This window comes from Saccoglossus kowalevskii, chromosome 1 (assembly GCF_978046115.1).
Source record: "Saccoglossus kowalevskii chromosome 1, keSacKowa6.1, whole genome shotgun sequence".
Lineage (NCBI taxonomy): Eukaryota > Metazoa > Hemichordata > Enteropneusta > Harrimaniidae > Saccoglossus > Saccoglossus kowalevskii.
The window spans coordinates 18,225,239-18,237,590 of NC_140641.1; the positions used below are offsets into that span (position 1 = coordinate 18,225,239).

The following is a 12,352-nucleotide window of genomic DNA, read 5'->3' on the forward strand; positions in this document are numbered from 1 at the left end:
TTTTTTTTGTCTTCAAATTATACCATGCTAATATTTGATTTAATATTAATGGTAAAAATAACGATAAAGGATTTAAACTTTATATGACCTCACAATAAGTGACCACACCCTACCTTTATTGGAAATGTTATATATTGACAGAGTTCAAATGGTGGCACACTTTATAGCTGGGCTTATACAGGTGTGTGGGAAAAAATGACTAATATCCAGACCTCAGGCAAGCCTACTTGTGTACAAGATGTTGTGTAATGATGGATTTGCTCTATCTTGGTTGAATATTAAGTGCATGTATCCAGTCAATTGTACTGTGTTCTGATTTCAAGGTATGTGCATTGCCAGTTATTATTTAGTATCCCACACTATCTAATCATAATGTATTATTTTTGATTACAAACATGCTTTCAGAGTATTTACTAGGGTTGGTACTCTCTTCCAAGACACCAACCAGTGGCTATATTTCCTTCCCAAACACTAATACTGTAAAAATACTTTTTTATTTTAGGTGGAATTAATTTTCGCTAAAAAGACTTTTTGGGTGTTTTTGTATGGAATTTGTTTTCACTGGTTTGAATGTAAAATATGGGGAAACAGGTATATTCGCTGGATTTTATTTTCGCTGAATCATTCCTTCAGCGAAAATAGCAAGATTAATTCCAAGCGATAATAAAATATTTTACATGCTATAGCATGAGTTGAAATTAAAAATTAAAGTTGCCATGTTCATTGGATATGTTGGTGCATAAAAGTACCTGTCCCAATTGATAATGTAGCTGTTCTTAGCAAGATAAATTAAGACATATTATTTAAAATACAATTAATTTAAGTCTCAAAAATAAAAGCAATTTTCTGGATATTAGAAACTTTGGACTACCCCATTGGTCAGTTAGTGAAAATTCATAATCTTATTCACAATTTGAATATTCACCTGTGTCAGCTAAAATCTGACTGTCTGGGACAGGTGGACAAGCCTTAATTTTGACCTCTATATAGTAACTTGATTGTAACTGCATAAATGTATATACATGTACTGTAAAATACTTTATTTTCACTGGAATTAATTTTCGCTGAAATGACTTTTTCTGTGTGTTATATGGAATTTATTTTCACTAATTTTTGGCGAGTTGAATGTAAAAGATAGGAAAAAAAGTATATTCACTGGATTTTATTTTCACTGAATCATTCCTTCATCGAAAATGGCGAAAATTAATTCCAAGCGAAAATAAAGTATTCCACAATAATTTATTATAGTAGTCTTAGTTCGAAGTGGAGGTGACAAATAAACAAACAGGATCATAACAACATTGTTTCACATACTCTTGGTATAACAAACACATTTCTTTCATTTTTGACTCCCATGTGCGAAGCACATAATGGGAGTCTTTGCAGTTAGTGTGTGTGTATGTGTGTATGTGTGTCCAACTGTTCCACTGCTATCTCAAGAACCATACATCGGTTTTTGATGAAACTTAGATGCTCTGGGCCAATGCGCAGATTTGATTAGGTTTTGGTAAAAATCCATGCTTGTTAATTACCTAATTTGCATGATAATTAGCTAATTTTTAGCTGTTCTATGACTGTTCCACTGATAGCTAAAGAACCACTCATTGGATTTGGATGAAACTTGATACATAGATGCTCTGAACATATGCGCAGATTTGATTAGTTTTTGGTAAAAATCTGTACATATTAATTACCTAATTTGCATGATAATTAGCTATTTTTTAGTGGTTCCATGACTGTTCCACTGATATCTAAACAACCACTCATTGGATTTTGATGAAACTTGGTACCTAGATGCTCTGAACTAATGCTAGGTTTTGATTAGTTTTTGGTAATAATCCGTGGATACTAATTACCTAATTTGCATAATGATTAGTCAATTTTTGGTTTTTCCATTGATATCTCAAGTACTAATCATCACATTTCAATGAAACTTGGTACATAGATCCTTTAGGACTATGCAGAGACCTAATTAGTTTTAGACTAAATAATTGTGCATATTAATTACCTAATTTGCATAATTAATTTTCGGCTTTTCCACTGATATCTCAAGTACTAATCATCACATTTCAATAAAACTTGGTACATAGATGTCATATGCCACTGCACAGACCTGATAGTTTTTATGGTAATATCAGTACATATAATTACCTAATTTGCATAATTAATTAATTTTCAGCTTTTGATATAAGTAGTGAGCATTACATTTCAATGAAACTTGGTACTTACATACTCAAGGACTATGCAGAGATTGATTGTTTCGGATAAATATTTGTGCATATTAATCACCCAATTTGCATAATTAGTTAATTTCCAGCTTTTCCACGGGTATCTCAAGTACTAATCATCGCATTTCAATGAAACTTGGTACATAGATCCTTTAGGACTATGCAGAAACCTGACTAGTTTTAGGCTAAATAATTGTGCATATTAATTACCTAATTTGCATAACTAATTTTCAGCTTTTCTACTGATATCTAAAGTACTAATCATCATATTTCAATGAATCTAGAATTATGCAGAGACCCAATTAGTTTTTGGTAAATATTTGTGCATATTAATCACCTAATTTGCATAATTAACCAACTTCTAACTTTCACACTGATATCTCAGGTACTAATCATCACATATTAATGAATGTTTGTACATGAATGCTATAGGACAATAGACAGACCTCGATAATTGTGGGTTAAAATCTGTACATATTAATTGCATAATTTGCATAATTAACCAATTTTAAGCTTTCACACTGATATCTAAAGTACTAATTATTCCATTTCAATGAAACTTAGTACAAAAATGCTCTAGGAAAATGTGCAAACCTAATTAGTTTGGGGTAAAAATCTGTTCATATTAATTCTCTAATTAGCGTAATAATTCATAATTTTTTGGTTCTAATCACATTTCAATTAAACTTGGTATATAGATTTTCTATTACATTGCGCAGTCCTCATTAGTTTTACACTAAAATCTGTTCATATTAATTTTCTGATTTGCATAATTAGTTTTCAGCTAAGTAATTCCGAATTATATTTAATGTGTTACAATACTCTCAGCACATGGGAGTTCTTTCTAAGCTCTCTTTGATTATGAATATTTTTAAATTTTAATAGCAGCTGAATGCAATCAGCCAATCAACTATCACAGTTTGCATTACAATGCTAATTCAATCGGCCAATAGAACCTCTCATTTCAGTTTGAATTTATTAAGATGAATGGTTTGTTGTGTTAAGGCTATTAAAATTGTTATTTTGTTTGATATTAATATCAATACACATGTACCGGTACACATGTTAATTAAGTATGCAAGTAGAGCATGTATAAGTGTGTAATAAGTGTGGGACACATACATGTACGCATGTTAATTAAGTATGCAAGTAGAGCATGTACTAGTGTGTAATAAGTGTGGGACACACATGTACGCATGTTAATTAAGTATGCAAGTAGAGCATGTACTAGTGTGTAATAAGTGTGGGACACACATGTACGCATGTTAATTAAGTATGCAAGTAGAGCATGTACTAGTGTGTAATAAGTGTGGGACACACATGTACGCATGTTAATTAAGTATGCAAGTAGAGCATGTACTAGTGTGTAATAAGTGTGGGACACACATGTACGCATGTTAATTAAGTATGCAAGTAGAGCATGTACTAGTGTGTAATAAGTGTGGGACACATGTATGCATGTTAATTAAGTATGCAAGTAGAGCATGTACTAGTGTGTAATAAGTGTGGGACACACATGTACGCATGTTAATTAAGTATGCAAGTAGAGCATGTACTAGTGTGTAATATGTGTGGGACACATACATGTACGCATGTTAATTAAGTATGCAAGTAGAGCATGTACTAGTGTGTAATAAGGGTGGGACACATACATGTACGCATGTTAATTAAGTATGCAAGTAGAGCATGTACTAGTGTGTAATATGTGTGGGACACATACATGTACGCATGTTAATTAAGTATGCAAGTAGAGCATGTACTAGTGTGTAATATGTGTGGGACACATACATGTAGGCATGTCTTAGGTCAATGCTTAACAAAGAAATACATTGTGGTCACAATTACATGTAGTTTCATTATTGTCCGCCATCATTCCAGACGGAGGTCTGGGTTGTGTTTATGAGGCTCAAATTAAACTGTAAAATTAAACTCCCTATCTGCCTCTTAAAAAGCATTTTAAATTAGAATCTATTTAAAATTTAATCTGGCCAAAATAAGCTATTCTCAGATGTCACAGTTTGGATAATTCACAAGATACAAGTTTGTAAAGCTATGTTTGGAAAGCTTAGTGTAAATTAGTCTATCACAATCCAAAACATGGACAGCTTAGCATGAAATAAGCTATCACAGTCCAGTCCACAGTCCAGTCAAACGTTAAACAAACTTGAGGTTTTGATATATGGCCATTAATTATCCTGATGTTTATTTTGTGAAACCATTGAGAAAAAAATGGCAACCGTCAAAACGCACCCTATGAACTATCAAAAGGAAATAGGAGGAATTGTAAAATGGGTTTCAATGCCAATTATAACTCATGGAGAGAGTTGTTGCACAGTCTGATACACATTTGCAAACACCCTAATGATTTTCAGTTTACTGACGATGTTGGTAATGAGGTGCTCCTTTCATTCACACGTCCCCAGTAAGTCTATGGCGGTATTGATGAATTTCAAGAGTAAATCTGTAGATTGTTACATAAACCAATACCATACAAGTGCTGTGCATTTTTTTTTTTAGGGAATATATAGCAAGAAAAATAATCTATCCTCTGGTTTTATTTTAATAAATACTAGAGAACAGTTTCTATACATGTAGTTTTGTGATTGTGCTTTAAACATGCATACAAAGCGTTATCCTATGGGCTATATTTGATTTGATTTAAATAAATGTATTTTAAAGTGGGAGGGGGGAGTCACCTGTGCATGCACAGGAATTGAGTCCAAATCGATGATAACAACACATGCTAAAAATGCAAAGGCTCATGCGTAGACGCTTGTTTGTAAACAATGACACACTATGGTGATCTGACGCACACGCAGGTGACGACTCCCTCGCTTTAAAGTTCACTTACTACCTTCCTTGCTATTGTGTATGGAGTTGAAATTTAAAGTCCTGTGGAATACTTTATTTTCGCTGAAAAAGCCCTTTGGGCGTTTCGTATGGACTTTATTTTCACTGATTTTTGATGAGTTTAATGTGAAATATAGGAAAACAAGTCATTGTCAATGACACGTCCCCGTTCCGTTCATATTTGAGTGACATATACATTCAAAGCAGATCATGACCGAAATGCACCTGCATATGTACAACACATTGTTCTAAATCTGAACAAAATCCATCCATGCATGACTGAGATCAGGTTCCGGAATTGTGAAAATACGTGATTTTGATGCATTTTCGACCTTAAAATGGCCATAATGTACGATTTCAATGCATTTTCGACCTTAAAGAGGCCGCCATTTGGCTATCGTTAATGAAATCATGAAACAAATGCACATACCTATTTGTGACATGATGTACCTTGTGTGTGTGAAGTTTGAACTCGATCAATCCAAGCATGTCTCAGATACGGATCCAGAACTGAATTCTTTAAAACAAAATGGCCGCCAGTCGGCCATTTCAAACCCGATCCAAAAAAAAAAAAATGACGTGCATCAAGGTCCTATTATGTTTAATGTATGTACCAAATTTGAATGAAATTCGTCCATGCATAACTGAAAAAAAAAAAAAAACTGAGATCCGGATCCGGAATGGTGAAAATATGTGATTTTGATGCATTTTCGGCCTTAAAATGGCCGCTATTTGGCTATCGTTAATCGGATCATGAAAAAAATGCATGTGCATATGTCTCATATAATGTGTGATGTATGAGTGAAGTTTGAACTTAATCGGTCCATGCATGTTCGAGATACAGGTGATCACGCACGCACGCATGCACGCACGCACGCACACAGGGCAAAACATAAGTCCCCGTTTTCGGACTTCGTCCGAACGGGGACTAAAAAGTATATTCGCTGGATTTTATTTTTACAGAATCATCCCTCCAGCGAAAATAGCGAAAATAAATTCCAAGCGAAAATGAAGAAAATACAGTAATTTAATTAGACATTAATTTTATCATGTGATCACAATGAGCTTGGAAATTTGAAAACCTTACATAATTATATTCAGTGAAATACGAGTATAAGTATGTACCCTACAATTTTATCGTTATTGCAGCATTATGATCAGATCATCTTACCAGTCGTGTTTTTTTTGTCTAAAATTGTACATTTCTCTGTTCATTGCTAGCATTCCGGAAGACTGAAAGAAAGTAAGTTGAAAGAATATGTCTGATACCGGATCTATGGAGGGGGAAGGAGGAGGAGGGTTTAATGACCCAGTAGAAGTGAGTGATGTGGAATCGCTATCAGATACAGACAGTGGAGTTGACAGAGATACTGAGAGTTATGAATGGGATCAACCCCAACCAAATGAAGATGTCTTGTTAGGGCGAGGTCCACGTATGAACGACAATGTTGGAATTCCACATTACTTCCCCACACAAAGAAATGTTGATCCACATGATGATAATCCTATATATGGATCATGTGAATATGACGACCCTACGGTTTATTGTGGCTGTCAAAAAGCTTGTACTCATGAACAATTATCTACCCCTCATCTAGAGTCAACAATTAAACTTGAGAACATTTCAGATTCTTCACTTCAAACAGATTTATATACAGGCACAAATATGCCATTTCTTCCAAGACCAGAAAGTCCAATGTCTCGAGATGCTGATCCGGATTATGTGAATAGCCATAGCAATGTTGATCCGCACGACAAATGTACCACGTATGGGTCACATGAACGTGGCATTTCTTGTGGTTGTCAAGGAGCTTGTAATCATGGACAATTATCTGAATATCGTAAAGAACCTGCTTTGCCAAGGTCAGCTGTACAGATTGTTGAATTGAAATATGACAATACACCTTCTAGAGAGTCAACAAATAAACTTGAGGTGTGTTCACTTCAAACAGATTCATATACAAGCAGCAATATGCCATTGCTCCCAAGAGCAGATAGTCCAATGTCTCGAGATACTGATCAGGATTACGTGAATGTTGATCTGCACAATGAGAGCTATAACTCTTGTGAATATGATCAGTCAGCTGTGGATGCTTGTAACATTCATGGAGTTAGTAATCATCAACAGTTACCTGGAGATTGTCATAGCCCTGTTTTGGCAAATCTAGCCATACATATTGTTGGTGAATGCAAAATCAAATGTGAGTATAACTTGCCTTTATTGGAGCCAAAACTGAAAACTGCAGAAGAACTGTCTGAATGCCGTTTGCTAGAGGAAGATTCATACACAGTTACACGCCCAGAAAGTCCACATTCACAAGTTGCCGGTAACCAATCTGTAAACACACTTAGCGATGTTGATTCACATGATGAACTGTCTGAATGCCGTTTGCTAGAGGAAGATTCATACACAGTTACACGCCCAGAAAGTCCACATTCACAAGTTGCCGGTAACCAATCTGTAAACACACTTAGCGATGTTGATTCACATGATGAACATTGGTCACGAGAATGTAATCAACCATCTTTGGATTGTGACTGTCAGGGAGCTTGTAATCATGAACAGTATGGAAAGAGAACTTTCACGTATACTCCTCCACAGTGTGATACCAAGTCTACTCACCAATCAGATATTACTCTCGGACAATACATTCCTGTTGTAAAACAAGAAAAACCAAAGTACAAAAGTAGAATAGTCCTGCCTGAGGAACAGACATATAGTTGCTCTGATTGCACAGAAAATGCAAACAGTGATCATGATTCCTTCAACTCAGCAAGTGACTCTAGAAGTAATTCAGTATACATCAACTGTGAGAATCAGAAAGACAGCAAAAAACGTTGGTATCAACGACTTCTTCCTGGAAAGCAGAAAGCAAAGTCAAAGCATACACAGAAACATTCAGCATCCTTGAAACAGAGTGAAAGAAAATCAGAGCAAAATCATGTGAAAAGAGATAAAAAGAGGAAACAAACTAATAAAAAACATTCAAAAAAGCCAATTAAAATTGATGATAACCATAACTTAGAAAGTATTTCATCAGATACCTTGTCAATGATAAGTAACACGCCACCAAAGTCCAAGCGAAAAAGCGTTAAGAACCAAGTCTTCATCACTTACGCTATGGCACAGTATGATAGTGTTGTCAATGAGTTGGTACCACTGTTACGGGATTGGGGTCTCGATGTGGTGTATGACCTGACCAGAAGAGATTATGAAGCAGAAGAGTTTAATAAAATGCTGGAAGACATACCAGGCTGGCTTATCAACAACTGCCAAAAAGTAAGTATTATGGTTAGAATCTTTGGGCAATAATTTTTATTTTTAGTAGATAGTATACAAATACACTAGATATGGTACAATGCCTTGTTTTCTATTGATCTTGGTGGAAACAGCTTACATAATGTATGTTTGTTCTCACTGCATGCTATGTCATCTATGATGTTCATATAGATGATTGTCTTTGATACTTGTAGATACATTGGGTGATCCTCTGTTAAATGTGTTTATTTCGAGACAATTAATACATGTGTCTTCAGTTTTCTATTTTTGCCGAATATTTTTGTCATTTTTGGTAAAAAATGTTTTTTTCAACTTCTTCTGAAAACTAATGTTATAAGATTACTATATGTTTCACACTAGGTAAAAATACAACAAATATTGTATGTGTACATAACCTCTTAATATTTTCATTTTGGATTAAATTTGCATTCTGGGATTATTCATAAAGTTATATTTTGGACTTGGGACTGTTGTACGGTCTGAATTAGCATGAATTACATGAAATGTTCTGGGAAGCAAATCTTGAATCTTTGAATCCTCACAAAATAAAACAATATTCAAAAGCATTTTTACCTTGCCCGTAACATCAAAGATGGAAGGGAAAGGTATATTAAGTGAAAAATTTCTGTCCGGCGGCGGCGTCGTTGTCGTTAATAATGTTATTGTGTGCACAATAACTTTACCAATTCTATTCCAAACTTTATCACCGTGTTCATCAGTGTAATGTCTTCCCTGGGTATGAACAACAGATGTTCTGTATGAAAATATCATGCAAAAATTGAGAAAATCTGATAAAATATTTTGACTGTTTCTACTTGACTGATCACTAGTGATACACATTCAAAGGTCACTGATCTCAGTGGAAATATGCATTGTTGTCTGTGTTCAATGAAGCAAATCATTTATCTTGTAATAATATCCCTGTATCTCCCAAATCCAATGGGAATACTAAACTGGGTTTCAAAACCAACTCATGGAGAGATTTTTTGCACAGTCTGATACACATTTGCAAACCTACCAATAAAATCTTTACAGAAAACAAGATGTCAGATAATCAATACAAGCACTCCTATGAATTGGGTGCCAAACTTTTATCAAGATCTGAAGCTAATAGAAAATCTGTTTAGTCCAAAGTTATCAAATCAAAAACAATACATAAAAAATACATAAGCAAAACGTTGCATCCACGTTTTGAAAAAGAAAATTGTACTCAAAAAATAGGTATTCTGTATTTGACAAACAGTTCATTCAACAAATGTAAATTCACAGGAATTTGTTTCAGCTATTAGAACAGAATAATAGAGATTTTATAATAATAATTTGAAAACGCACTTTAAAAAAACAAAAATTGCAATGTGTGAAGATGTAGATTCTCAGCAGGCAACAGTACTGTTGACTTCTCTCACTGGACACCAACTAATTATTTAAGTTGATTTGCATTACAAAGCAGAGCTTGCAACATAATAGAGGGCGTTTTTTTTTACTTTTCAAATAATACAGTAGTCACACAATGAATATAATAAGGCAGTTCATATTTGTCTCAGTGGATCATTAATTTTTGACAGACACCTTTACAAAATACTTGGGCAAATGCTAGCTAAGATTTTCTGGTTCTGGTTTCTTGCATGGTTTATGAATTTATTCACCTCTAAATGCAGCACCTTTTTCTGAGATGCAGCATTTGTTTTTATAATAAAAAATCTTAATTACTTTGAATAAAGCTGGAAATTAGGTCCATTAAATGAATTAACCAAATTCGGCACCAATGTTTTTGTAAGATATTTACATCTATCAAGGACATTCGGTAAACTGCTTTTCCACTGTTGTTTGAACGGCAAAACTTGTATTTGTATTCAAAATTAATTATGACAATGCATATTCATATTGAAACAAACTATGATAAAGGGAATAATGTTATATAACAAGGGGCAAGGTCACTATAGTTCAACTATGTTTTTGACAATGCAATTGACGTTTTCCTGAATTCCCTCAAAAGTTCCATTCTGTCGTATAAGTGCACTGCAAATACATCCTTAGCACTTATTGAAGTGTTTTGAGTTCGCGTGTGGTATGTGGGGTCAAAATTCAATATGGTATCTACATTGTTGTACTGTGTTTGTCCGTCTCGGTGCCCTTGCTCAACTAAGCATTTTTGGGGGATTTTTATTTTCGGGTTCATATTCAGCTATGCACCCATCTCTTCGCATGGCATTTTTAAAACAGCATGGATATCGATTGCTGCTCCAATCTACCATGTGAGGGCACTGCAAATACATCATACACAAATTTTATGGACTGGGAGAGTGATAATCGGGAGAGAGTGATAGGGACGTGGAGTGATCTTTAGCTTTAGAAAGTAAGTAAGATCTTGGGGCCTGTGTCATGTTATATGTATTTTTTTATTTAATTAAAATAATTTAAATAAAATAAAATATTCATGAATTGTAGTTAATTGTTATTATTTGTCTTCAGGGCTGTATAATAGTTTGCTGCAGTATGGAATATAGGTCAGAATGTGAGCAACCAGAAGACGTGGAGGACTATCAACACGGATTGAATACTAGGTGAGTGAGTCGGGGGGGAGGTGTAGTAGAAGAGTTAAGAATCTTCAGATATCAATCATTATTAATATTAATAAGCTAGTGTTTGACCCCTGACCTTGCTAGGGCAGGGCAGCATTTAAGTAGTCAGATACTAAATAGTTACACAATAGTGTAATGTACTTTCATTGAAAAGATATTTTGCCTCTTTTGTTGATTTTTGTTGAGTTGAATGTTAAATATTGGAGAAAAAGTTATTTTTACTGGATTTGCTTTTCACTTTTCCTTCAGTAAAAATAGAGACAATAAATTCAAAGTGAAACTAAAGTAGTTTACAGTAAATGTAAAGATGTACATGATACAAATGAACGTTGCTGACATTATTTGAGCTTATTCTGTTTTCTGTCTATTCACCATCTGTGTGGGTAGCTGTGAATGATTGAAGTAAGCTAAATTATTTGATTTACTATAGTGAAAATGCTATGTATTTAATTATGGTGGAAAGAATTCTGATGATTACTATTCATTTTCTATGAAATAATGATTTTACATGGCTGGAAATGTCCATTTGTGGTTCTTTTAGACAGTTTTTTGGGGGCAACAAAACATGAAAAAGTTGATGAAATGTGTCAAAATCAAACACTGTTGATTAATAACATTTTTGTAAAGTCAATTATTTTGAAGATTAATTATCTTCTTGAAAAAACTTCTTCTAAAAATAATTGTTAATTAAAAAATAGTTATTTAAATTACATCAATGATGCATATTTGCATTTCAGAATGATTCACAAGCAACTGACGAGCCATTTTCACTACTGTAGTAATCTATCAAACATTGTTCCGTTAATTGTACCGGGATACAATAGATCCACCATCAGGAATGCAGTTCTGCCTGCCTATCTGCACGGTACGCTGTACTATGAATGGCCAACGACGTCTCGGTATAACAGAGAATGCCTCTATAAAAGACTGGTAGGGAAAATTGAAAGTCAAGCTCCACCAATTGGATCACCATTACCAGTTATTTCACGCATTTTTTATTAAGAAGAAATCAAAATCAAGGAATTGCACTCCTCTTATATTTATATACTATTTATTAGGCTGAAGTTGACATATTTGACAACCAACAAAGAATTGGACTACCAATGCCAGATTTGTGAAACACAACAATGAACTACGGTTGCCAGTTACAAAGATTAATCGGCAAGATTGAGAGTGCAGCTATTCTATGACAATCCACTTCAGAACATCTGTTCAAAATAAAATAGAGTGTTGCTTTGTTTGTTTTTATCATTTTAAAGTTTGAATCTCACAACATGGCTGACACTTTTTTGTCTTGTTTAATTTTTTACTTTATCATCATAAGAGAAATGATATAAAAGGTGAAAAATGCCAATCCTCATGTAAAACTTTCTCTTGCGATTACAAATATAGTTTTTATCCAATTTCCTTCA

At 34.1% G+C, this 12,352-nt stretch overlaps 1 protein-coding gene across 1 annotated transcript; it reads left to right on the forward strand.

Moving 5' to 3' along the window:
* The first annotated feature begins 182 nt into the window (after window positions 1-182).
* LOC100375995 (uncharacterized) lies at window positions 183-12,214 on the forward strand. The gene is made up of 4 exons (XM_002741663.4): window positions 183-323; window positions 6,300-8,358; window positions 10,831-10,922; window positions 11,678-12,214. Exons 2-4 carry the CDS (start codon window positions 6,337-6,339, stop codon window positions 11,940-11,942), a joined length of 2,379 nt encoding a protein of 792 aa, XP_002741709.1. The 5' UTR covers window positions 183-323; window positions 6,300-6,336; the 3' UTR covers window positions 11,943-12,214.
* Window positions 12,215-12,352: the final 138 nt, after the last annotated feature.